This window comes from Falco punctatus (genome assembly GCF_963210335.1).
Source record: "Falco punctatus genome assembly, chromosome: 16".
NCBI lineage: Eukaryota > Metazoa > Chordata > Aves > Falconiformes > Falconidae > Falco > Falco punctatus.
In genome coordinates, this window is record NC_137596.1 from 5,261,190 (window position 1) to 5,288,159 (window position 26,970).

The following is a 26,970-nucleotide window of genomic DNA, read 5'->3' on the forward strand; positions in this document are numbered from 1 at the left end:
CGAGGCCCCGCTGCCTTCTCCTGCACATCTCCAGGGCCACCACTGCTGCTTGCGCTTGGGCTGGGTCGTGCAGCCCTTGCTTCTCCATCACTCCCACCACAGGCTTTTGCTGGAGCTCGGGAAGGCTCCTTGGCAGGACACATGCTCCCTCCCTCTCATCCTGCAGATTCCTCTCCTTGTTTTAAGCTCTTCAGAGAACAAAGAAATCAAAGAAGAGACAGGTTTATGCTGCCCTTCATCAGCTGCCTGAATACACCCCTGCACTACACAGGGCTGCCCTTAGTGCATACTTTATTCTAGTTACTTGTTTCAACATTAAATAATGAAATGGGAGCTCCATTTGTGTGTGAAAATCAATGTTTTACACCACAGCGCTTTGCCGTTCTGGTTTGATGGGCGCTACAGTTCTTGTATAATATTTACTGCGACTCCTTTTGCTTGTTGAGTTTCCCATTTCAGATGGCTCCTCAGTGGCGATGGCAGATCAAAAGGCAGAACCTCGCTGTAATAAAACCATGGAGGCAGCATAAAGAGAAGCGCTGGTACTAGTCGTATCTGCCTGAGATGGGCAATCGGCACGTATGTCCTATGCGAGGACGTATATACAAGATGATGTTCAAGATTTCACGCCCTGGTGTGATATGACGGCGCTAAGGTCGTATCTGCTTTGCCAGTTGACTTCAAACCTGGCCTCTGCCTGCACTGATTATGCACAAACATCTCTCAGTGCACACCTAGGCTAAGCTCCAGCCGCCTCGGGAGGGAAACCAAGGCTGAGACGAGCCCCTTAGCACAGCTCCAGCTCCCCATCACGCGGGCCAGCTGGCCTGGGAACACTGGCGCAGCACAGCCCGGCCGCCGCTCCCCCAGCGCGGCTCTTCCCCACTCCGGCACGGATGGGATGAGCCGGGTTCCCCATGTGGAAAGCCCAAGGTGCTGCAGGCTGTTCACAGGTCCACGTTTCACCTGGCCCTGTACCTACAGCTTGGAAGGCCAGAAGGAGCACAGGGGCTAGACCCCCCTGCCCCCCCCCATCCTTTCCTGTTCCCCCTTTCTCAGCTCCACGTCTTCCCTGATCAAGCTGCTGCTGGAAGTTGAAGAGGAAGCTGGCAGCTCAGTGATTACACTTTCTCACTGATTATACTCTATGTCATCATATTTTACACCTCCTGTCAGGCCAGTCTGAACGGACTGTGTTAAAATGACTCCTTGCTCAACAAAGACCCAACCCAAAGATTGGTAGAGTCAGATTTTAAGCCATATAGTGTTATTAGGCGATTCCTTCCCCTTCATCCCCAGTGAAATGTCCCATCTGGCCATTAGAATTGATGAGACTCTGTATTAATTTCACCAGGCTCAGATCAGCCCTTTAAATCTACTCATTAGCATCTTGAGTTGGATCTGCTACATTATCAAGTTAAATACATTTTTACATCCCTTAATTTCTACCAGCTCTGCCGAGCCGGTTTACGGAACAGAGAAGAGCTCGGCTTTCATTCCAGCTGCTTCATCTTCAGCAGCATCTTAATTACATCCCCATCACACGCTACTGACAGTGACGCAGGAATCAGCATTAACCCAGGCTGACTCGCTCCATTTGGGGTGAGTGGCCGGTGCTGATAATTTTTTTTTTTTCCTGTTAATCAAAGGAAAAAGGTTCTGGGACACTTGCGAGGGCTGCGCAGTGGCTCGGGATGCTCCCTGTGCAGAGCCCCTTGCCAGGGCAGGATCCCTAAGGGAAACACGTGGCTGCGGCCGGAGGGTTGGGTACCGCTTGAGGACTCGGGGAAGCTCCTTGGGAAAAGCCTCTGCCCTGCTGGCTGTTGGTCAACTCAACTTCCTCTGAGTTGGTCAAAAGTTTATAGTGAAAGGCACAGCTCAGCGTGAGGCAGCATTTTAGGGGGTTTTCACCGAGAAATCCCTCGGTTTAGGGGCTCTTATTAAACCCAGGGGGAAGCACCCGCTCTAGAGCAAAACTTGGGTGGGTTTTGCTCAGCCAAACATTGCCTTCAAGCTCCTTTTCCAGCTTCTGCCGGCTCAGCACCACGCACAGCCCTCCCAGCGCTGTACTGGCGGCCAGTTTCCCCCGGCGGCGCCCAGCGAGCGCTGCCCCGGCGCCTCTTCCCACCCGCACGGGCCCGTTTTCCCGGGAGGCGGCGGGAGGACCCGCGGGATGCGCCCGCCTTCGGGGCTGCGGGATGGGGATGGGGGAGTACCCCCTCCCCGCTCCAGCCCTGCCCTCCGGGGCCTGCCCCCTCCGGCAAGCCCTGCTGCCGGCCCCCCGCCGGGATCCGCGCCCCCCCGCCTGGTTTCCGCGGCAACGGGCCCCGCGGTCCCCCCGCCCCCGCCGCCCCCCCGCCCGGGCAGTGCGCAGGCTCGGCGCGGCGCGCTCGGCTCCGCACACCCCATCATGGCGCTGCGGCGGCCGGCGCTGCTCCTGCTCCTGCCCCTGCTCGGTGAGTCCCGGCCACCGCTGCAGGCGACAGCGGGGACACCCCGGGGACATCCCACCCCCCGGGGAACCGGGGAAGGGGGATGCGCTGTCCCTGGTCGGGGTCCCGGGGAAGGGGGATGCTGCGCTGTCCCCCGGTCGGGGTCCCGGGGAACCGGGGAAGGGGGATGTCCATCCCCCGGTTGGAGTCCCGGGGAGCCGGGGAAGGGGTATGCGCTGCCCGGGGTCCCGGGGAAGGGGGATGTTCTGCCCCCGGTCTGGGTCCTGGGGAACCGGGGAAGGGGGATGCGCTGGCCCGGTCGGGGTCCCGGCGAAGGGGGATGCGCTGTCCCCGGTCAGCGTCTTGGGGAACCGGGAAAGGGGGATGCGCTGCCCGGGGACCCAGGGAACAGGGGAAGGGGGATGCCCTGGCCCGATCGGGGTCCCGGGGAAGGGGGATGCGCTGGCCCGGTCGGGGTCCCGGGGAAGGGGGATGCTCTGCCCCCGGTCTGGGTCCTGGGGAAGAGGGATGCTGCGCTGCCCCCGGTCGGGGTCCCGGGGAACCGGGGAAGGGGGATGCGGTGCCCCGGCCCTTGTCCCCGCGCAGGGAGGGGGAGGATGCGCACCCCGGCCCGGGGGGATGCAGGGACGGGCTGCTCACCGCCGGGCCGGGGGTCGGGCCGTGCCGTGGGGTCCGGGGCCAGCCCCGACCTCACCGGCTCCCCCGGCGGGAGCGTGGTGCTGCGGGGAGTGGTGGGGGGGGGGACGGGACGGGACGAGAGAGGGGGGAAACATCCCAAACCCCCAGCGCAGCGAGGAGCGGGCCCAGGGCTGAGGGTGCCAGGAATGTGCAGGCTCGGCAGGCAGGCAGGGCGGACACTAGTGCCTATTCAAGACCAGGCACAGGCGCCTATTGTTCCGGGGGCCCCGCATGAATGTTTGCAGTTTTAATTGCAAAAACATTTGCTAATTCCGCTCAGGAATGAATTTGGGCTCATTTGTTGTCTGGCTATTAATAGTGGGGGGACGAGGAGGGGGACAGCAGCCGGTGGGCTTGCATTGCCCTCCCCCCCACTCCACGCCCAGATGGCAGGAGGAGAAAACGGGACAGAGCGGGGTTAGGGTGACAACCAGCAACTGATTACTAAAATGCACGGGGCTGTGCATGCATGCACGTGTGTTACACACCCCCCGATAACTGTTTCGGGTCGACTCAAGACTGAAGTGTATTGAAATATTTCCAACAGTTTACCTAAGGACAAAAAAATTCTCCAGTGAGTTGAAAAAAACTTGCGGAGCCTCTTGGGCCTCCAATAAAGTGAGATTTGGGCACTGCTTACCAAAAAAGTGAGTGGAGAGGTGAGAAGATGACTCTGACACACATTTGCGATGAGACGGGTGTCACGGGCTCCAGGGTCTGTTGTTCGCTTGCTTTGCTGTGGTCTGTAGCAGAAACAGTTTCAGCAGAAGAAACTGGGAGTTCCTGATCCTGGAGCACCGCATAGTCTTCCAGGTGCTAACTCTGGATTGGGATGCTCCCCTTGAAGGAGAAAAATGACCAGCTTAGCACAACTCTTCCTTACAGTGGGGCTGCAAGGTAGGAAGCCGCCCCGTTTCCCTCCTCTGTTACGTGAGCAGTGCCAAAGTGTCCTGTTGAATTTGGCCTAAAAGATAGCCAGGCTGGAAATGAACTACAGATACTTCTGCCTTTCTTTAGACACGCAAAAGTTGCTAAAAACAGCCAAAGACCACTCATTTCATACCTCTGCCTGAGAACATTTATCTGGTGAGCGAACCAAGTGGCAACAGGCTTTGCTCTCCATTTAAATACAAAGGATTAGGGCCAAATCAAAGTGCCTCGTCCTGTAGTGATTTCCAGCTGTTTTCAGATTTGTGGTCATAAGCCCAGAAGAGTGGGAAGAAGCGAGGTCGAGAATAAAAAAAAGTTTGTTCCACTATGCTTGACTTTACACGCTGGGGAACATCCCCCTAAGTTAAGGTTACGCTGTCAGCAGTACATAAAATTAAACATGTACTGCAGGGTTGGTGATGGATAGTGGGATAGGAGCGTGACTGTAAGGATGTGTTTGATGCCAGCTGACTACGTGGTGCAAGAAAAGGCACAGAAGGAAGGTGACAAAGCTAAGGATGCTGAGATCCCAAGCTGCAAGACTGACCTGTATGCTTTAGGCAGTCGGTGCTGCTTAGGCTGTAAGTGCTGCAGGGCAGGGATTGCCCCCTCCTGCAGCACTGGTGCCAGAACAGACCCTGTTCTTCACCATGGCCTGAACACTTTGCCACAAAGGAGTAGCCCATGAAGCGTGGAGCATTCGGTGCATACCCAGCTCCGGGCACTGCAGGCATCTAAAGCTTCTGCACATCAGGGAGAAGCCACGGTCATAATTAAACTAGTGGAAGTTACTGGCATCAGTGATGGAAAGTGGGGCTTACAGTTGATATCGATGTTACGTCCTACTTCGAGGTCTCTGTTGCAAGCTTCCCCGTGGAAACAAACATTTGGATTTTGAGGATTTCGCATGCTGTGCTGAAGGCAGAGCTGTAGAGACTTTCCTAAAACTCTCAAGTATTTTCTATTGAAAATAAAACATGTTGATACATTATAGTCCTTGATAGGGAGATAAGGCAGGTTCTTGGCACGTTTCAGTTTTAAAGCTCAGTATATTCAAATCTCCCTTTGATTTGAATCTGAGGTTTTGGTAATATGTTGGATTTTGCAAAAGGTTTCTCAAACTCTCTACAGAGTAGAAGTTCTCATTTCTTTTTTTTTTTTTTCTTTTCTTTTTAATATCCATCTGTCCCAGCCACCAACAACTGTTCCGAGTCAGCTGTCAGTGCCAAAAATCACTTGGTGGAAATGTTGTTAGCTCTATTGCAGTTATGATAAGTTGCTTGTTGGCATTTTCTGATGGGAAGTATTTGCAGTATTGCTTTCTTTTCAACAGGCAGTAAAAAGTAGGGACGAACGGCTTTGAGAGCCATGCCAAAATCAGACACTTAATAACATCTTCAAAAAAATTCTTGGGAAGGGCTTGGTGTTCCTATTTGGGTAAGCAATATCTGGCATCACCACCAAAGAGGAGTTGGATGCACATCTACTTTACAGCTGTTGACAAAGAACGTGACACCAGCACATTCCCTCTTGCTCTGAATACTTCTGGGAATTACTCGGTTACTGAAGCACAAGCAGATTCAAAGAGTAAAATGTGTTTTCTTTAGTGAGGAGAAAGAGCTCGGTGGACTGAGATGTTGCTCTGATCGTGAACTTAGGTTCTTTTCCTGACCTGTTTATTTTCCTTGTACGAGTTGAATCCTGGGTCTCTTGGCCTGCTGCAGCTGTTTTTCAATTATCTGTCCACACACTGAGGGTTTGCACCGGGAACACATGTTGAATCGCCAGAAATCACCTAACCAAGTAAATAAAGCGGAATGAGCTCCTGCATTTAGCTTCACACATAAGGACAAAAGCTGCTCTGCATAAGGGCTGTGGGTGGGCCAGATTTCTGAGCCTCCTGCTGGTATGCCCCTAACCTCAGTCCACCTCGAAGGAACCGTCAAGAGTGGTTCCAAAGAATGTTTATCGATATGGTGATAGGCGCTTTATACATATAAATATAAATATACTATACCGAGGGGTAAACCATTCCTTACCCCCACTTGCTCCTGCTTTCCTTGCGGCTTGGATTATTATTTAAGTTTCTCTTGCAAATTGCGCTTGCTGCTTTACCGTCCTCTGCGATGAGTCTTTGTGTGTTGAAGCAGAATTGGCCTCCCAGTCGTATATTTAGAGCTAATGCTTCACAGTTGATTGCATCAAGCCCTGATGATCCGGAGAAGGTTCATGAACTCCTTACGGAGCAGGCCTGAAGTGGTGGGAGGGAGTTAGCAAGGGGAAAGATTTCCGGAGACCAACCAGGATCCCGAGTCCTCAAGAGTCCTTTCCTGCAAAACAAGAGCGTGCATTGCTAACATGCCCCTCAACAAGATAAAACAACTGCTCTCTGCGTAAAAGCTGGTGGCCTGCTTTGAAACTGCTGTTTATATAAGAAGAGATTAATTCGAGATATAAAATTAATTAGGATAATTACATTCTCAATCTGGTTTATCTATCAGTTGGAATATGAACTACACCATCTTTTTCCAATTGATAAGGGCTGTTTGCCTTCGCTCTGAGCCCCCAGGGAGTATCGTGTTTTTACGAGACACAGGATCAACCACTAAACATCAGTTGCACGTAGTGGAGGAGTAAGGGTGTGTGCAGCAAAAGCCATTCCTTCGCTGAGTCAGGACATGGCCTAAGAACCAGTTAATGGCTTTAATTGCAGTAATGAAAGTTCTGGACACGGTTTTAATTTTCACCCAAAGGGGCTGGATTGCTGTTTGGGTGCAGTTCTGTCCATAGCTGTTCTTGGAGCAGAGGAAATACCTGCTGGGCTGCAGTTCTCCAACTCCCATGCTGGCAAGTAGAATTTTCAGTTTCAGAAAAATAAACAGTAACATAAAAACTGCCCTTTCCCCCCCCCCCCCCCCTTTTTTTTTTTTTTTTTTGGCTGGAAAGCTCAGGTCTCTGTTTGCTTATGACCCTTCAGAGTGCTAACATCCACAGTATTAACTTGAGATCAGAGGTATTGTTTAGAGAGTTTCATTCTTTTTTTTCTAGAGACTTAGCCAGCGAAAGAGTCCCATCTGTGGGGAACAGGACAGCAAGGTGCTCCATGGACTTCGCCAGAACGTGGGTCTCCAGGATAACCAGCTCCTCACAGATTTCTGCATCTCATTTTAGATAAGCGGAGGCTGAGCAGCCTTTTTCTGGGGATACACATTGAGGGAGCTATACGTTAAAGATGTTTCCTGCAGGAGAATGGTCAGCTGAGGTTCTGTTATCACTTCTTTCTCGGCAGTCACTAACTTTGACTGCTTTGCTGTGTTTCGTGCTGTAAGAAAGCTTTGTGTGGCTCCTGTGCAGAAGTTCAGCTGTTTAACACACAGCTTCAAAGTGCAAAACCAAGACAGCTGCGTAACTGAGCTGGTGCCCAGTGCTTGTTAGAGCAGCATCTTAAGCCAGGCCTTCAGATTTCTTAGAAAAAACAGGCAAGAAGCAAGGTCTAGAGGGGGTGTTCCTCTGCAGTTCTGCAGTGTTTTGTCAAAGCTCCTTCTCTGCTGCGTTGGGTATCAAAGGAAATTGCTTCTGGTACATGTTCCAAACCAGGCAACTGGCAGAGAAAAAAGCAGCAGATGCAGGAGCAAAATTTATACAGGGGATTTGGCAAAAAAAACCCCAACCACCACCCAGACCTCTGCAATTTTCCCTGTTCCTGAGAGCACAGTTGGGTAGGATTCCCATGAACTCACCTGCAAACTGCTGAGAGCTGTCAAATGCGAGTCCAGTCAACACTGGGCCGGCATTAACTAATTAAAAAGAAACCCAGCCACATACATGCTGTAACCTGACAGCCCACAGGTACTTCAGATAAGCTCAAAAAAAAAAAAATAGGAATTGTTCTGTCATGCAAGAATCGCTTGTCAGTATAAATAATATAATTTATGGAGTTATGTAGTGTCCCTCGTGGAACAGAGCACAGGGCTTAACACAGAGTCGGTTACAAGGGGAAATGAAGGTTTCAGTGCAGCGATAGATGAAGTAGATGAAATTAAATTGTGTTCAGATAATGCTTAAGGTTTTCTTTTTTTTTTTTTAAAGTCATAAATCCCAGGGATTTCAGAGTTAAAGCCAGAACCTACTCCCATCAATGTACCTGATTATTACAACACAAATGTTAAGATCAGCAGGTTTTTAGGAGCCCTCTTAATTCATTTGGGTGCAGCTGGCTCATTTGAACACACTGGGCTTGAAAACTCCAGTGTGCCAGGGACTTACTCTAGCTTTGGCACGCGGCTAAAAGGTAGCAGTTGACAATGTTCAGCAGTATTTCAAGATTTGTAATCGCACCATTAAAAATTATTTTGGTGGCCTAGGTAAGATTTTCTGCTGAGCTGGAGAAACCCACTGAAATCCAAGGGGATTTGTTCCCGTTACTGGGCTGTATTTCTAATGCCTGTGGGCTCTTCTGAAAATTCCCACCTTAATAAACTTTGGGCCAGTTTCTTAGAGAAGCAGCTGGCATTTTACAGGTGGGATGTGAACTGGGATATTTTGGTTTAGACTCTGTTCTGGAGGGTATAAGTATAATGCTTCTAAAAATTTAGCTCGTTGAAAGCATCCGACTTCCCTGCCTGCTCCACCTGAGATACCTCATTCACTTGCTGTTTTTGACAGTCTGGTCCAGTATGTCTCAAGATGTGTAACCATGAAGTCCTTCAATGGTTGCTGAAGGGGCCCATATTATCTTAAGTCAGAATTTTTGTTTCATTAGCAGTAAGGAATAAGCCTGGTAAGCAATGTCATGGCAGACAGCTGTTTTGGGAAACCCAGCTTACCTTTTGACAGAGCCAGCAGTGCTCTGCACAGCAGTCCTGCTTTTCATTCCCTGCTTTTCATTCCCTGCAGAAAGGTTCCTGCCACTTCCCACCTCCCTGGGGTGGCTGCATGCTCTCTCAGACCCGCTCGAGCGGAGCCAGTTGCACAGCTGAGGACGTAATGATTTTGTCTGCCCATAAACGTACAAGGCTTTGCTTGATCTTTTAGGCCAAGGTCTGCCATGGAGACAATATTTTCGTTTTGCTAGGATGTCATCCTTGGGAAAAAAAACGCCGTGACAGATGTTACTGCCTTTACCTGCATTACAGTAGCATGTACAGCTTCTGTTTGCAGATCAGTGTTTGTCTTTGCTAGGTGATGTCAGACAAAAAAACCCCAAAACCAAAAAACCCCTCGCCATACCAATTTGTGTCCTCCTCACTCAATGAAAGCCACCCAAAAGACTAATTCATCGCGCTGTTGGGCTGCCATAAAGATGAGGAGCATCCCTGAGAGTGCTGGATGCTAATGGCTGCGTGAGCAGCCCTTGGAAGCGCAGCAGTGGAAAGAAGCGGAGTGTCCGTAGGCAAGGTAGCTACCACATACCCCGAGGGTCCATTAAGGAGATTGCTGCCTGCTAATGGACTTCCTCCTGAGGGCTCTGGCTGCTAACACTCTCTTGAATGATTTCCGGGATTTTACACAGTTCACGGCAGGGAAGGTGTTGCAAAGTCCTGCAGTTCTCGCTGCCTTCTGTAAAACAGCTTTTATCCCCTCAAAGGATCTTATCAACAGCTATTTTTAATACACACTTAAATCTTGGCTTTAATCTTTTCCTTCTGCATTGATCTCTGCAAAAGCCCGAAGATAAATATTTATTTATACCCACCATGTTGTTTGGAGTTAAGTTATTTTTAGAGCCTGGAAAACATCTGCTTCGTAGTAGCAAGGTCCTGTGCCTCAGTGACACACATTAGAAAGGGAAGTCCCAGCTCCGTGCACAGCAGCGACTGGCACCTCTGGAGCAGCGCTGACCTCCCCGGCCACCAGCCCCCTGTCCTTGGGGGAGTGGGTTGGTTTGGTTGAGGTGTTTATAGATACCAGGGACCAAAGCAGAAGGAGTAACACCCAGCCCCTGGTTAGCATGAAGGATCTGTGCAAATGTCAGGACTGGATTCACATGCCACGGAACAGGTTAGCTTCAACCACCACGGATCTCCTGGTTGATCTAGTAGCTCCTGCAGTAGAGGAGGTGCTGGTTTCTTTCCCTCTTTGGTCTTAGCTACCCTGCTGAGATTGCACAGTGTATAAGGACAGGGCTGGTCTGATTTCTCAGGGAGCAAGGAGGCAATGACTTATCTCATTTCTTGTGCATGAGCAAACAGCTCTTAGTTAGCTACGGCTCGGTCGGTGCTGATGGAGCTCCCTTTGAACAGGCGAACTGGAGATGAAAGGCAGAGTGCCTTGTGATCACCTCCTGAATCTCAGGGGCTCTCCCTCGAGCAGAACGGGCTACTTGGGTTGGTCAGCATCCTTATGTATCTGGAGTTCTCCCTTCATTTTGGCCGGTTTTCAACATCCCATAAATAACAGGGCAGCTCTGCCTGCCGGAGCTGCCTTGTGCGTGCTGGAGGGGAGGTTAAACCAGGTACCGACTTCTCTCTGCTTCCATCCAAACCCCTCTGGTGGGCCCGGCCAACACGCAGCTGTCCTCACCCACAGGCACTGCGTGCTCTCCCACGCAGCGGGGCAAGATGAGCCCTTTGAAGTCCACGGTTGGGCTGACAGCGGCTTCTAAGGCGCTCGGGTGCCCCCTCTCCCCATTGCCAGCTGTGCCTGGAGTTCTCCAGATGAACAGCTGAGCTACGGTGGGGTCTGACAAGTCTGCGGTGCTGGGTGGCTGGGGCTGTGCCAGGGGATGGAGGGGACTCCACATCCCGGTTTATTCCCGGTGCCCTGCAAGCATGGGAGGACTTGGGGGGCTTTTTCCTGACGTTGTGCCAAGCCATGCCCGTTGCTCTCTGGCAGCCCGCTGGTGGTCAACAACAGGGATTGCTCTCCTCGCCCGGGGAGGCTCCTGGAGTTCTGCTGCAGGCTCCTAGATCCTCTTCTTTCCACAAATATTTGGAACAGATCCTGTTTGGCCGTTCTGAGGGTTTGACTCAGCTATTAAATGACAAAGGCAAGCTGGCCCCAGGTTCACCGGGTTGGAGAGGAGATGAGGGTCAGGTTCAGCGATGAGGCAGCAGGCTCTGTCGGAGAAGCCCAGAGGATGTGCAGTGACCTGGTCTCATCTGTTAGAGCCAGGGCAGGTTGCATGCAGCGGTTCTGTCTGCAGCGTGGAAGGGGACCGCTAACCTTCTTGGCTGTAGCACCGCACAGTCTCGAGGAGAGCGTGTTTTTGGAGCTTCTTACGGTCTAGTGACAAACATGTCAAAACTCTGGCTGCTTCAGTATTTCCCAGGAGCTTTTAAATTCCTGGCTCATCCTCGGTCACTTCTGAGACACACATGCCATACGTCTCACATCTGTTGCTCAGCTCCACATTCTGGACGTGAGGCAAAGCCTCTCCTTGCTGCAAAGGCTTCCTGCTTTTCCTCCCTCCCTAGTTTTCTTTTCCTAATTGTGTCCCTCATTGAGAAGCAGTAGCTCCTTCAAAGAAATGCAAGGGAGCCCATTTGCAGAATTTACAGCTGCTTTCTGAGGCTTGAGTGTCCTCCTCTTTAACAGCAAGCCATTAAGCATGTTCTTAAGTGGGAAGATAAGTGGTGTTACGATCCTTTCATCTTCTGGCTCAGAGCAGGCTGGAGATAACTGGTAAGGGGATGACAGCAAGGAAGATGCATAGGCACCTTTGGATCTAATTCCTACTTTGCAAGGCAGTCTTTAAAGCACATCTCTGGTGGGAACACAGGCTGGTAAAATAAAGCTGGTCCTTCCTTTCTCAGCATATGTCTTTTCCTCATGTCTCTGAGGCAGATCCTCTGTCTGTGCCAGCAGAGCTGGTGCAGAGTGAGCTAGGTTCTCCACTTCAGAGCCTTCCTTCTGGTGCTGACATTCGAGGGACTTGGCTTGAGTTGTCTCTAGACACTGTTTTGGCTGGTGGTTTCATTTCCACATTTCTTTTTTTTACAGCAGTTCTTTGCAGGTTTGTGCTGTACTTTAAACAGGGCTGCATTTGCAGTGTGGGAGTAGCAGTTGTGCACATGATGGGCAAAGGTGGCTGCATCTGCAAGGATCGGTAAGAGAGCGCGCATCAGCGGCAGCTTCACGTGAGTGGCAGTCTTCAGACCATTTTTTTAACAGAGTGTGCATTGAGTTCCAGAATTCCTGGTTTAGTCCCTCATCTGCTGGCTGAAACAGGTGGCAAGCACATGCCTGTAAGGGTCTTTATTGGGGGTGGTCTCCAAGGTCAGCTGTATCCAGCCCACGTGCCAGCTGAGTCCCTCTGCCTCATCTTCCAACCTAGCTGGCTGCGGCCATCCAGCCCAGAGGTTCCCAGCTGTGGTACACACGCTGCTCGTTGAAAACAAACCACTTGAAAGTAGCGTGTCAGTGGCCCAAGCCTGGGCCAGCCTGCTGCCTTTTTCTCCAAGGAAACGGGGACAAGTGGTTGGGGCAGGACGTGTCAAAAGCTCAACAATGCCTCCAAGGCACGCAGGCTGCCTGGTGTGGCAGAGAGCCGCTGCTCATCCCACATTCAGGTGAGATGAGACCGGCACCCGTGCAATTCCAGGATGTGGCAGGGGAAGCTGCCTGCACAGTCTCTGTTGGTAGCCACAGTAGCCGTGCAGGTGAAGTTGCCGAGCTGCTGGGCATGTCAGACCCAGGGGCGTAGGTAAATATTGAGCTGTTTGAGTCAGGGAGCTAAAAGCCTTTGGCAGGGTTTTAGCACAGTTTGCAAGCAGCGTGATCCAGAGGAGACAATGCCTACTGCTCTGAGAAGACCAGATCCAGGCGCTGCTGTTGAGGGGGCTCCAAAGGAGCTCTAGCTAGCACCAGGCTCTTTCCAAATGCCTCCTCTTCTCTCTACTGTTGTGTTAAACAGCAACTTCTGCCCCCAGCACTCTGCGTGCTCTGTGTGGTGGCAAGTCTTTTCCAGATGAGGCTACAAACCTTCCCAGAGCAAACCCCTGTCTGTCTGCCGGGCAAGCTTTATCTGGGGAGCTGCTGCAGAGCTGAGCGGCGCGCTGGCTTTTCCACCCTCGAGCTCTTGCATCACAGCCCAAAGTGTGAACAGAGGCTGCAGCCGCCCTCTCAAAGCAGCCTCCAGTGCCTCCACACCTCGCTGTTACTCAGCACTTTCCACTGACAGGGAATTAAGTAGGATTTCTAGGTCATTGTGGGCCTGTCAGGAGGAATCGTCTCCTGTAGACCTCATTATCAAGGCTTTCTCCAATGCCAGACTTCAGAACAATTGCAGCCTGGTTCCCTTAAACACTAACTAATGAGACAGAGCTGTTAGCAGCAGTTTGCTAAATAAAGGCTGTTTCTGCCTGAGACAGAATGAAGCCAGACTGGATTTTCTTAGCTGTCTCTCACACAGAAGGTATTTCAAAGGACCCTTATTAAAATAATGAGCTAGATGTTGCTCTTGTGGTGGCTGCATGGGGTCAGTGCTTGATGCTAGTGCCAGGTGCTTCCCCATCGCAGTGACTTCAAGCAACTTGTGCTCAAGTGACCTAGAAACCTCTCCAGCTCCCTTGGTTTCAAGGTATCTTGAGCATCGACCTGAGCTCTTGTGACATTGTCCTGCTCTGATAAGGACTTGCTCATGGCGGACAGGCTGCTTGTAGTTCTCTGTGACCTCCGTTTCCTTGGGTGCCATAGGAAGATATTCTCTGGTCCCTGGGTTGTAGCAAAGCTTGCTCGGCATTCACGCACGGGGCTTTGGAAAGGTAAGGGATCCAGCATCTGAGCAGGCGGGACAAGTGGGACTGCCAGGAGGACTGTCTTGTATAGCTGGTTTTGAAAGGAGATGGAGTTTTGCAGATTATGGGTAGGAGACAGGTGAGATTTCTGCTTGTACTGGATGCCGAGCAGAAAGAACACAACTCCCACTAGAGCAGGCTGAAGCCAGGTAACTTCTGTGGATGGTCCTGTAATAATATTTTTCATCCTGCCTCTCTTCCCCTTATCAGAAGGGCCTGGATTAAAGGTGACCTCTGAAGCATGACGGGATGGGTCTGACAGCCTCTGGCTGGAGCTGGCACAGGAGAGCTGGGTGGGGATTATTCCTTGGCCAGTTTGCAGGTTTGTTTGATGTGGTGCTTTGATGTGGCAATGGGAGCCCATGGAAGGTAAATGGTGTCTGGACAGGTTTTTCTCACTCTCTGTTGTCTCTGAAGCAGCAGAAGCGGTGCCAAACAGGCTGAACGGCTCCAGGATGTGAGAAGCAGGGCTATATCTAGAAAGATGGAACAGTGGTTCTTCAGGAGAATCCAAGCCAGCTCTCACCGAACCCTTGTCGAACCTCCTGCAGGTGGAACTGCTTCTCTCTGTGCCCTGTGCACGGCCTGGATCAGTTAATTGCAGCCAGGATCAGTTAATCGCAGCCAGATGCTGCTATTGAGAGTGAGCAAGGGGAAGTCCAGGAGGTGGCTGGTGTTTCGAGGTGAGCTGGCCTGGCAGAGCGGTACAGGAGGGGTCTGTTATCCCGTGCTCTGGTCGGCAGGGTGGGGAATCCAGGATGTCAGTCAATTTTGGCAGCATTCGGAAAGGGATCAGGCTGGCTCCCGCAGTACTGCGCTGAGAAATGACTTCCTCAGCTTGGCTAGCTGGGTGCTGCCAAGACCTGCCCAGCAGAGCTGGCCTGCATGCCCAGTATCAACTAGCCAGTGGTTCAGCTCTACTGGGAGGGGAAGAAAAGGCAGGGCATGATCCGGAGAGATTTGTCGCTGGCTGGCAAGCTGTGCTCAGCGCTGCCTTGGCTCTGATGTGCCATGTCCCCCAGGCTGTTCGGGAGGGGAACTGGAGACAGCATTCAAACGCCTATTGTCTGTCCTTCAGCTGGGAGCAGAGCCAGGAGAGAGAGAGGCTCTGGCAGCATCTGATACAGGGGGCAGATGTTAGGGGAAACATACTCATCTGTAAAACGCTGGCGCTGGCATTTTTAAAGGAGCCTCAAAGGTTAAGTGCCCATGTGGTGGAATGTGTATGTGAAGGTCAAGAGAGAAATCCGGGGCTCCTGGGATTCCTGCTGGGCCTGGGGAAGCTTTTTGAAGGTAGCTCTGGCCACTGGGACAAGCCCTTGTGCAGCATCTGTGGGTTGTCCAGGTGACTGCGGTTCTGGCCCCATTTGTTGAAGCAAACCAGGGGGAAGGGCCAAGCCGTGCCGTGCCAGACTGCGTCTCTCGTGGGGACCTTCAGAGGTGCGCGGCTCAGTTCAGCCTGGCTCCCCTCTCCTGCAGCCAGCCGCCAACTTTTGCAAGCACAAGCTGAAAGCAGAGTATTTCCTGACCCTGCCTGTCCTCTCCCTTCACCCCTGCCAAAGAAGGGCTCGGCCACAGGTTTCAAGCGGAGTTGGAAACTTGGCACTGAGGCGAGGAGCAGAAAAGAGCCCAGCTTGCTCTTCTGTGTCTGGGTTGGCTTCTGTACTGCTGTGGGGAGTACAAATATGTTCCCAATCTGTTTGCTTCACTGACGTGACTCCAAGACACACAGGCAACAGATACACTGACCAAGAAGGGGCCATTGTTAGAGGGACCTTCTTGACTGTGGCTCTGCTGTAACCAGCCGACTGCTGCTGCTCTCCAAGCGCAGGACTGCAGCCTCACGCGTGCTTCCTCCGCAGGATCTGGAGCGCTTGATCCTCCTGGGTCCCCCAGCTTTAGTTGCACATCAGCACAGACAAGTCAGGGGTTCACTCCCATTTTGCTCGATTTGTCCATCCATGCGCCCTGTCGTGGCCTTTTGATTGACATGCCCCTCTCTGGCAGGCGGCTATTAAATCAGGCTGTAGATAAAAGAAGTCACAAGCATCGCTTCCCTGCAAACCGCCCCACTGAGTGACACAGCGCTCACTGCACGTGGGCAGGCAGCCTGAGCAGACAGATAACTCGCTCTGTGCTGGAGGCTGAGCAGCGAGGAGCCAGGGGAAGGGAGTGATGGATGGACAGGTTAGCATTTTGGCTAAAGAGGAATAAAGGCCCCAAGAAAACCAGAGAAGAGGAAGGGAGTTACCTCGTTTGTTTCCAGCAGCCAAGGCAGGGTTCTCCTCTGAGAGGTATTTCCTTAAGCTGTATCCAGTCCGATTTTAGTTGCAACTTTTACGAACAATACCGGCTTCCCTTGGAGGAACTGGAACGAATCCAAACAGATTTTAGTGCCGAGAAGCAGATCCTGTTATTAATGTCAACCTAATAATTTCTTTCTATCTCCTTCCCACCTTTTTTGCCATTCATACTCCTAAAAAAGCCTGCAGGTGGTTCTCAAGTCCTGTCCACCCTCTTCTTTAGCTGCTTCTGAAACTGTGGACCAGAGCGCAGCCTCCCCTGGCTTTTGGGGTCTGTGAGAGCATTGAACGTTCCTGCCCCAGGCTGGGCAGGGGGACTGTCCCCGTCCCCCCCCCTGCCTTGGGAGAGAGCTGGCAGCACAACAGGTAAACCCCAAAGCTGCCAGGACAGTGGAACAGAGCTTAGCTGAACTGGGGACCAGCACATGGTGCTGGGCCGGTATCTCTCTGGGAAAAGGGCCTCTGACCAGGACTCAACTGGGAGCATTCAGCTGAGAAAATTCTCTGCTAAAAATAGCAGCAGGAGATGTTTAAGGAGAAAAACAAGTCATGGTCTGGGAGAAGTTAGTTCCCAGATATGTGGCTAATTCAGCTCCCCGAGGACAAGTAATCTTTTAACCCCTCCATGCAAGGCTCCTTTCTGCTCTATTAAACAAGCTTGCCGTGGTCAGGAATCCAGGTTGGGACAAGCCAGAGTGGCTTTTGTCCTCACTCTTTGCTCTGACATGGCATTACTTTCCTCCCTTTTCCCCTGCTGATTTATGCCAGCATCTTCCTAATAGTGCGCATTGTCAAGCTTTTCATCTTTGTGACTTCATTTGGGCTCCCTTTAATTCCCCATGTACTTCCTAAGAAAATAATCTCTGTTGAACCCGGCAGTGCAACTGCCTCTGCAGGTTTGCAGCCTGTGCTCAGGCTGATGTTAACAAGGTAAGTCTTTGCAGATCTGTTTGCGTGACTCGGGGCTGCCCCTAGAACGAGATTCCCCCAACTCGCACGTCTGCGGGTGTGCACATGGCTCGCGCAGCTCTCCGCTGCGTGCTTCTTTCCCTCGTAGATCTGCATCCTTTGTTCTGACAGATTCACTGCAAAGCTTCAAAGCTGCCTTACAGAAGACGGCCCCACCTCTCCAGCATGGAATGACGGCAGTAGTTTCACAGGCTCTTGGTCGCACGCTCATAGGCAGATGTGAATGTTCCCCTGGCGCCTGCAGTCATTCTCTTGCAATGTTCATTTGTACGTTTTGTGCAACGCCATTAACTAGACAATTGTGGTTTATACCCGAGGCTAGAATTATGCACACAAAAAAAGACAAAAATAATACTGTAAAATTGGAGAAAATGTTCTTAAAGAGAGAGCTGTTTTCAGTCACGTCATAAATGATTTCTCTGTGTGCTTGCTCACGCCTTCTCCTGTTCCCTTCTCTAGCCTACTCTCAGCTCTTGGCTCTGATGACTGCTACTCTCTTCCCAACTCCCATTTTCCACAGGAAGATGACATGGTCGGTGGCTGATAAGCAGAACTTCAGATCTGTGTTTTGCTGGTCAAGCTCTAGGCTGGAGGAGAACGGAGGATCAAGAGATTAGAGTCACAGACAGAGGAATAGAGGATTATAGGCTAAAACCCTGCGAGTCTCTGTATTGATGGCTGGGACACAGCCAGCCACTAAAGAGTATTGCAAAGCGCGGTGCTGATAGCATATCCGCTTATTTCCTGTCTTTGCATTTCAGGCAGCTTTTGAGATATGTGTCCTCATCAAAAGCCAGGGTCAGGCAGGTGCCGAGCATCCCAGCTCCTGTCGAAGTCAAATACCTGCTGAGATCAAGTCTGTGCGTTGGCTGGCGCTCAGCCTGGAAAACGTCACTTTGGCTTATGAGATTCACAGCAATCCTTGAGTCAAATTCCCACACAAGACAAAAATAAAGGAACTTGCCCCTTTTCCCGTTATGGATCATTCTGTCTCCCTGATCCTGGCCAGAGATCCCTGCCATGTCTCACTGGCCTGACTGCCCTGGAGACTTCCCTTAGCATCTGTCTGCTGCAACGAGAGCCCTGCCAGGAGGAAGGGAAAGGACAGGAGGAAGACCATTGCCCCTGGCTCTCATCACAGTTATCTGCTGGTTCCCTCCCACTTTGCACTAATTTGGTATCAGCATCTGCCACTTTGGGGAGGAAAGGGACTTGCTGAAGTGAGAAATAACGTAGGATGTGCCTGTGTGGCAATTCTTGGGGCTGGCTAGGGAAACAATGGAAGGCAAGTGGGAATAGGCAGGAAGGGTTGGTTTCAAATCTGCCCTGTGCAAATATTCCCACTTCTTTTCAGCGCTCACCATTTTTGTTCCTTGGCTTTGCTTTTGCTGTTGCAAGGCGCTCTCATCCAGTAGAGAGATCGCAGAATGTCACATCCACTGCCGGCTGAGAGAGCGTGTTCCTTATTCTTCCTGTGACTTCCCATTCCTCAGTTTTTCCCTCCAGTGAACTGGAACCGTACATCTTTACTGAATTGCAGGGGACACTGAATTTGAAGGGACTGAGGCTTAAACTGGTAAATGTACAGCATTTTAACAGATAAAAACGATGACGGGGAAACACCGCATGCAAGAACCTCGGCAGACATCCAGGGCAGAATTCAGTTGCATCCCATGGGTTTTCCTGCCCTGAAGCAGAGGTGGGGACGCGCTGGCCTCCTGAGATCCCCTCATGTCCCATTTTCTGTGAACGCACTGATTTTCACGGTCTGTATTGGCTGCGAGCCAGACCAGTCTGAAGATGTAATTATGCTGTCCATTTGTTAATGAAAACGGCAAGAACGGCGCTTGGTACAACGTGACTGTTTTGATACCTTCCTAGCCAAGTGATCTGTAATTGTTTCCTTGTTGCCTTATTTCTCTTCTGGTTTTTGCCAGAGTCTTGGTGCAGACGTAATTAGAAGCTCTCCTGCCTAATGACCTTCCCTCAAAGCCACACAGCAAGGCCACCTGCCCCTGTTTTTTCCTCCTGGAGAGTCAGCGTAACATTGCGAGCCCAGAGCATCTGTGTCAGGGGCTTGACCTCCGAGGCCAGTAGCAAGGCAAAATAAATTATCTGGGCAGGACTTAATCCCCCGGTTAGTGGTATCTAATGCAACGCAGGAGCTTCATGCCCTGTTCCGTGTTGCTTACCCAAGGAAAATGAGACTATCGGTTCAGCCTTGCGTTTCTTTCTTGGGAAGGGAGAAACTATTCAGGAATGCAAGGGCTGATAATAACAGCCTCTTCTATGCACAGCATTCCTTTTCATGTTTCCTTTCTGGTCCCTCTCCATTACCCTTCATCCCAGGTTTTAAGGGGCAAGTTTTAACTCTTTCCATCTTTTCTTTGAGCTGAAGATGGCCCGAAATACCTTACAGAAAGAGATGCAATCCGACGTGCTGGAAGCTCTCTGGCCTTGCTGCTTCCATCTTAATCTCTTCTAAGTATTAGGTATTAGTCATCCACCCAAGTATTGCTTCCTTCCCGTCTTGCACGTACATTCAGTCCTGTCCAGGAGAAAAGCCAGAAACCAGCGTACGAGTGTGGGAAAACAGGAGAGCTAGGACCAGATCATGCACAGATTAAGATGTTGGGCAAGACACGTGCAGCCATATCTGCAAAGTATTAAATGCCCATCGATGTCAACAGCATTGAGATACCTTTGTGGAGCTGGCTCTTGGTCTCTTGAGCCATGTCTGTTCCAAAAAGCTATTTCAATCCAACAGGCTAAGTGTGCTAGGCCCTTCATCTGGGAGCTTTTCCCCCAGGTTGCCAGCTATCAGCTCAGCTCTGGCTCTTTCCTAAAGCATCTGTGCTCCCTTAGGGAGAGCAGAGCATGAGAACCTGCTGGTGGACTAGGTTCAAGCTCAACATGTCCAGCCAAGAGCTCAGACTTATGCTAAGACCATGAGTAAGCTTGGAGTCTTCCTGTTCAGACAGCTCTGCAGCATGGCTCATGGTGCCTCCTCCTAGTGTGGGCCTAAGGATTTGCAAAGTGGGTGGCGTGCACGTCTGATCCTGAGAACAGGCTGTCTCATTTTTGTGAAGGTGCAGATATGCAGGGCTGTAGTATCTCATCTCTAAACACGCTGCAACGCCGTGAGCAAAACAGCAACCAAAGATTGTGAAATCCTTACCTCCAGGAGCCCTTGTCAGATGGATGCGTGAGCCAGTGTGTCTGCAGCTGCATCCCAACGTGACGCGAGCAAACTTTGGGAAACCATCAGAAAGCACCGTGTGGTCTTCACCAGGCAACGCCTACGCTGCCTTCCCTGCATGGGAGAGAGGAGGAACGTTTGTCTGTGGAAGGAGGCTGCTTTGCAAAGAGGCTTTTGACTTAAGAGGGCTCTGTATCTCCTTGCTAGCGACCTGTTTCACTACTGAGGGTGGGGGTGTAGGCTGTGTGTGTACCGGTGCCTTTGCTGGCTGATTAGGAGGTAGAACAGTAAAGCCTCCTGTCTGAAGGGAGTGGGGGAAATTAAAAAAACCTGTACAAATGGCCTGGATTATTAATGGACCTTCTCTGCAACAAATACAATCAGGTCTTTAAGGTCCCAGTTTAAATCAGTGTGGTCCACCTGCCTGCTGCTCCCTTCTATCAGCTTGAAGGGGCTTTTAACCTGCAACTTGGAGCAAACATACAGCCAGCTCCTTGGACTGGAGGCAAGGGCTGAAAGTTAGGACTGAGTTAAAATCAGGAGATTTAAATCAGGAGATGTAAACAGGTTAAGATTTCATTCCAGAACTGTACGTACACTTATTTGCAGACAGGCATACCCGTGCCTTCTCTAGTGGTGAGCTGGAAGAGTGAATTAAGAGCAAAATCTGAAATTCTTGTATCTTCAGATGAACCTACATGCTCAATGGTCTTCCAGGCAACTTTGTCCTGTGGGGTCCTGGTACTGCTGAGACCGCCAGCGACTCCCTAATTATCAGCATTTCAGAAGAAATGAGGGCCATTGACTAGCTGTGGAAGAGAGGAGAAAAGCAAAAGCCAGAACTATGTGGAATGCCAAACACTGCTCTGTGATGTTGCGTTTGCCTTCTCTAGGTTAATTATGCTTCATGTTCCCGGCCCAGGCGGGCACATCTCCTCTGTTTGTAGGTGTCTATCAGAGAGCTGGCACCCTTTTAACTGAGCGGTACAAGCCATGCATCTAAAATAAGTCATGCTGTTTTATGATAGCTGGTAAAAATAAAGCCTTACTAGCGCAAGCAGCTATAACAGCACAGAGGATTTACAACTGAGTGGGTTTTTTCCAGGGTGGGCTGGCCACAGTCTGGTGATGGCCTTTTTATAACCGTTATCAGCTCCCACACAGACCAGGTCCATCTGTTACTTAATTTGAACGGAGACACTCCTAAGCTTTTGTTAACTAATCTCTCGCTGCACATCTACATTGTTCTCTAGCAGGGCAGCCCACCCGTGAGTCAGGCTTGGCTTGCTGACCTCGGCTGGGGAGGCGCCATGGAGAACTGGAATAAAAGAAAAGCACGCAGCTCGCTCTGGTCACTTGCCCAGCATGGTCCACCTGCCTTCTCCCTTCTATCAGCCTGAAGGGCTTTCAACCTGCAGCTTGGATGCCAGAGCAAACATACAGCCAGCTCCTTGGGCTGGAGGCAGGGGCTGAAAGTTAGAAGACTGAGTACTACAAAACATTTACACACCCATTACAAGTCCAGTCTTTATATCTCACAAGTACATTTAAGTCCCTTAAGCTATTCCCAAAACCCCAGCCAAAGGACAGTTAGACAACCCCCCAAAAAAACTTCCCATGGCGGGTTAGGCATTTTTTGGTATCTCATTCCTGTGCCATGCTGTGTTGCATATCCTACACCACCTTGTCTACACCGACATAAGTTACATTTTGGAATCACAATGGGATGCACTGGGGATAGAGAGGAGGAAGGATAAAGAGCCTGAAGTGCCAGGAGACAGGATGGATCCTTCAAGGTACAGATGGTCGGATGTTCCTGGAAGTAAGGGTCTGTGATGATTTCCTCAAAATATGCTGAGAGCAGAAACCAGGTCTCCCTCTCCCTTGTCTTACCCAGTCCAGCACTTTGCTCTTTCCCTGGAGGTTTCTCACACATGTAACAGCTTCCTCCACACCGCGTACACACACCACTTCTAAAGCAGGGACAGTCCTGGGGTCAGCTGGGCTGCCCTTGACAGCAATGCTCGTCTCCTGCTGCTGCTCTGATCATCTCTGCTTTCCTGTCCTTGTCGCCGTTTCCTTCACTGCAGCTCACAGCACTGAGGGTGGATGCTCTAGGGGGCATCTCCAGACTGGCAGCCATCGACACGCTGACACGCAGAGGGTTCATCTAACATGTTTCTAACACCTAACAATATATCAGTCGCACACTCAGTAGCAGTGCTACACAGAGTAACCATCCAGAAAGCAAAGATGCTTAACAAGGCGTGTGGTTTATAGCAGCATTCCCATGTGGCTTAGATGCATTTGGAATTGCAAATCAAGCAACGGCTTAGTGATGATGGACACCTCAAGCGAGGCATATTTTTGTTGCTTTAGTGGGCAGGTGTTTAAATACAGCTGCGTGTTTTTGTACTGCTTGTGCCTGACAGTGCATTAACTAAAATTACCGTATCAGATAACTGCAATATCGGCAAAGAAGCACTGAATGATACTGCGGCACGGACTGTTGGCACCAACTTATCTGATCTGTTTCCTGGTCATCTTTTTTTACCTTGCCTATAATACTTTAGGGATACTTCACCTCTTCTTCTGTTTCTGCCTAGACTTTTTAAACAGAGAAGAGATTGGAATGGAAGGAGATGGAAGGTCAGACTTGACTTTAACCCGGTACAGAGAGAAGATTTAACGCAGTATCGTTGTCTATAGAGCTGCTAGGGTTTTTTTTGAAACTACAGTTTCAGTTGTAGCATTTTAAAATGATTCAGATAACATGAGTCACAGAACAAGTACGGACTGGATCTCTTTAGCTGAAAGAAGTGCCATAAGAATATGATATAGACTTCACTGCCTTGTCCTGGATTCTATTTTGGAGAACTGATGGCATTTGGGATTCAACCGTATGTCTGGCTGAGTCTGTAGCACATACAGATCTGGTAGGTATTCAGGGACGTAGCACATACAGATCTGGTAGGTGCCTCTGTTGTGGCATGCGTGCTGCTCTGCAGAGGAATGCATGTCCATGCCCGGCTGTTCTCCAGATCCTGGGTGCTGAGGCCTTTGAAGTGAGATTTACATAACACAAACCCTTTGCTGCTTATTTGCACTGGGCTGAAAGAAGCCTGAAGGAACATCTTTGGGATATTCTTTTTAAAAGGTGGCAGTTGGCCATTAATGATTCAACAGGCAAAACAAAGCAACCCTTGAGTGTGGTCACCCAAGAGCCAAGGCTTGCCAGCAGCAGGGAGATGGGACAGGCACGGATGCCCCGGCTCCTTGAACTGGAGAGTGCCAACAGCTGGGAAGCACTGGCTTGGGGCAGATTCCTCCAGCCCCAGGGGGACTGGTGAGCAAGGAGTACCCCAAGGCAATGCTGAGAAGAGCTGGAAAGGTGTTCTGCTCCCATTCCACAATCCGGTGGTCACTTGAGGTTTTTGGTTTGCTTTGCTTCCTGCATGGCTGTGGCCTTCTTGTAACTCAGAACATGCTACTTGCAGTATTCTTCTGCCACACACAGAAGAATAAATCTGTCTTGGCAGTGATTTAAGGAGCCACATTGATCTCTGCCCACAGTCAATAGGTGTAATAATGTCAGAACCTCTCACACAGTCTCCAAGGACTCGGCTTCTGTCTAAAATTTGTTGCCATCCTGCTTTGTGCCTGAGGGAGAGATCTAAATCTCTCGTGTTTAGCGAGTGGGAAAAAGCCTGCTGTGAACAATTTCCGAGAAATGAGATGGGCCTGGAGTTTGATGGAGTCCCACTGTCTTGGAGTAAATACTTTTAGAATCATAACTCCTTCACAGAAACACAACACTGTGGTATTACGATCCCCACCTTCAACGGAACTTACATTGTAGTTACAGTAGGTGCACTTTGGTAGGACTCTTGATGTAACACAATTTTTCTGGAAAAAGATCATGTGTAAGCAAGGATCTATAACAAAAACCAAACCAGTACATCAAGCTTCTTTTAAGGAATGAGGAGCCCTTTTCCCTCCCCATCTTTCTCTAGCTTTTCCAAAAGGAGGATTTATGGGATAGTACAGAGGGGGTGGACACTGGCAAGCTGCTTTCTGCGGCTCTCCAGGTGCAGTGCAGGTCCTGGAAGAAAGCGATCATTTGTAGAAGCATCTTTGGTAACGCAGCTCTCCGATGAAGGAAGGTGCTGGTCCCTGAAAAAGGCAGAACCTACAACTCTCCCCTGTTTGAAAATGGAGCCAAGTGTATTATCAGAGCCACCTGTCCCAAGGAAGCCAACCAGGATCTCCACAAGAAAAGCTTTTTTGGTTCCAGAAGCAGGAATCTGGCAGCAGAAGCAATCAAATGCCTTGTTTGATCAAGTGCCCTATGCTGTTGTTGAAAACGTGTCCAAAGATTTCAAAAAGATTTCCCCAAGGTTGTTTCTTGTCTTTTGGTGACTAGCTACTTCTGATGCTCTGGGGTTTTGCTGGGATCTGTGAAAACTGTTTACGCTCAGGAGGGAGCAAAGCAAGGATCACAACCCCAGATGAGCACCTGAGAGGATCAGAGGATGAGCAGAGGGAAAGGAATGTGTCAGCATCTTGTGGCATAATTACCTTTTTTCAAGGGGTAGGTCTGGAAGCACCAGGTCTGATGAAAACAGACTCTGCTTCGCAGCAGACTTGAACAAATAACTTGTGGTCGCTCAGACCACCTCCTGATGGAAAGAAACCAAGTCCAGAGCACCTGCTTCGACCTGCCGAGAGCCAGCTCTGGAAACGGCATCATCCCACTGGCTCTCTGAAGCGAAGCATAAGCAGACTGAAAGCAAAGTGCTCACTGCACTGCCCTGTTACTTATTTCAACTCTGATAGCCAAGACTTCACCCAAACAGCTACAGTCCAGAGCACTGTCATCTTAGTTCGATACTGGATTTCTCCCAAATGCTCCATGGAAGTCTCAAGTGCAGGAGGGGGGAAGGGTGGAAAGGTCTTGCTAAGAGCAGTTTTGGCTGGGCCAGCTATTAGTTTGCATCAGCTGGTGGCTTTTATGTGACTAACAATTATTTTGTACACAAAGGCAGCTTCTAAACCGTGCCAAACTTCAGCTCTCCCCAGTGGTCCTTGGGCTGTAAGGGCCGAGAGCAGAGGCACTGTGGAAAGTGTCAGCCTTGAACAATGAGGGATAAGAATCGGCAGGGAACATTGGAAAAATGCTGAAAGGATTTTAGGTGTTCAAGGCCCTGGAGATTTCAGTGGGAGTGATTTCACAGCTCTTGGGTATTTCTCAGGCTACTGCCTTGCTCTGTTACACGTATCTGATCCACTCCAGAGGAATTTTGCCCCTGCATGGTCAGATTCTCTCTGTCCAAAAAGCTTTCCACCCTGAAGGTCAGCACACAGGAATTTCCAACTGTGTGTCGTGATGCTGGAGATCCTTTCTTTCTCCACATCTCCCTTCAGCTGCCTTTTTTTTTGTTCTATTCAGGTTTGATAGGACCTTTTTAATCCAAGTAAGACAGTCTTAACCTTTAGATATATCTCTTTTCATGTCACTGAGGCATTGGTTTCCATCATCTTTAATTTGCTGTTTCATTGAATGCCCGGGGAAGTCAGTAGGCATCCTCCTTTAGATGTCCACAAACTTCTGATGGGATTTGTACCAGGGAAGCTGCACAGGGGGCCATGGAACGCCCCCGGAGCTGATTATTTGGCACTAATTAGAGTATGCATCCTCCTCCTGTAAGACAGGGCTTTGGAGCAGCCTGTGTTTTGTGAATACCATAGTCTGACTGAGAGGCGATAGGCTTTGCAACAACCAGAACACCCGGCTCCCAGATACCCTCTGCGATGAAGGCATGGCTTGCCTCTCCTCTCCGGGTCACTTTCTTCCCACTGTGCCGTGCTGGAAACTGCCTGCTTGTTTCCTTCTCCCTCCAGAGAGCTGTTGGCCTGTGCTACCTGAATGCTGGTGGTACCTGAATGCCGTTGGTACCTGCTCTGATGAAATGCAGAGCAGAAAAGACATGGAAGGGGCAGATTTTTCAAAATAAGACGCGGAAAAGGGAAAATGACTGTATTAATTGGAAACATTTTGGTGCTCAGAGCAAAGACAGAAAACAGAAATAACTTGTGGCGTAAGGATGCCTTGCAGCACTGCGTGATTGAGCTTTTGTCCCAGAGTCAGTCTGGCTGGGACTCTTCCCAAAGACCTGAACTCCTCATTTTTCCTGAAGCACAGTCCTTTCATGATTCACTACCTCACATTTTACTTTACCACACTGAGTCTTAAAATAAGATTTAATTAGCAGATGTTAGAGGCCTGGCACATTTCATCTTCCAGGAACTGCCTGGAACTCTTGAGGTTGGTCTGCTTCCTGTCTTCTCCTGATCATCAAATTAATTTGCAAAATAATACCTTCAGCCTTGCATTACCCAAGTAAAGAGTTCCTTTGCCATCTAAATAAGCGTAAGGCACAAGGAAATGGCTTGTGCTGGCACTGCTTTTGTGCCACTATGTTAATCCTTCTCTGAAATTGCTACCTCTGACAATTAACATTTTCCTGTATTTACACCAGATCTCCTAAATAAACTTCGGCCTGCTGGACTGGCATTAGTAGCCCGGTTTTATCTAGGGAAGTTAGTCCTGGTAGCTGGCTGAGAAGACTGCTCAGCAGGCAGTGTGTTTCTAGCTGGGTGGCTTATGAGCTGTGCTATTTCTTATTACCTTCTGTTTGTTT

At 50.2% G+C, this 26,970-nt stretch overlaps 1 protein-coding gene and 1 long non-coding RNA gene across 6 annotated transcripts in view; one reads left to right on the forward strand and one right to left on the reverse strand.

Moving 5' to 3' along the window:
- Positions 1-274: 274 nt before the first annotated feature.
- Positions 275-26,970, reverse strand: LOC308054152. 5 transcript variants are annotated; one of them, XR_013923979.1, is made up of 5 exons: positions 20,867-26,970; positions 16,050-20,383; positions 6,101-6,391; positions 3,772-5,856; positions 275-502 (listed from the first exon to the last, which is right to left on the reverse strand). It is a non-coding gene; the product is annotated as an uncharacterized lncRNA (long non-coding RNA). The 5 variants fall into 5 exon arrangements; XR_013923980.1 differs by having other exon boundaries at positions 16,050-19,618; positions 20,249-26,970; XR_013923981.1 differs by having other exon boundaries at positions 3,772-3,971; positions 5,734-5,856; positions 16,050-26,970.
- The window catches only part of JAM3 (junctional adhesion molecule 3), a 32,535-nt gene continuing 7,896 nt past the window's right edge, over positions 2,332-26,970 (forward strand). Inside the window, exon 1 of the mRNA XM_080366458.1 lies at positions 2,332-2,456. Coding sequence (XP_080222584.1) covers positions 2,411-2,456 — 46 coding nt within the window. The 5' untranslated portion in view covers positions 2,332-2,410. The remainder of the gene's footprint in view (positions 2,457-26,970) is intronic.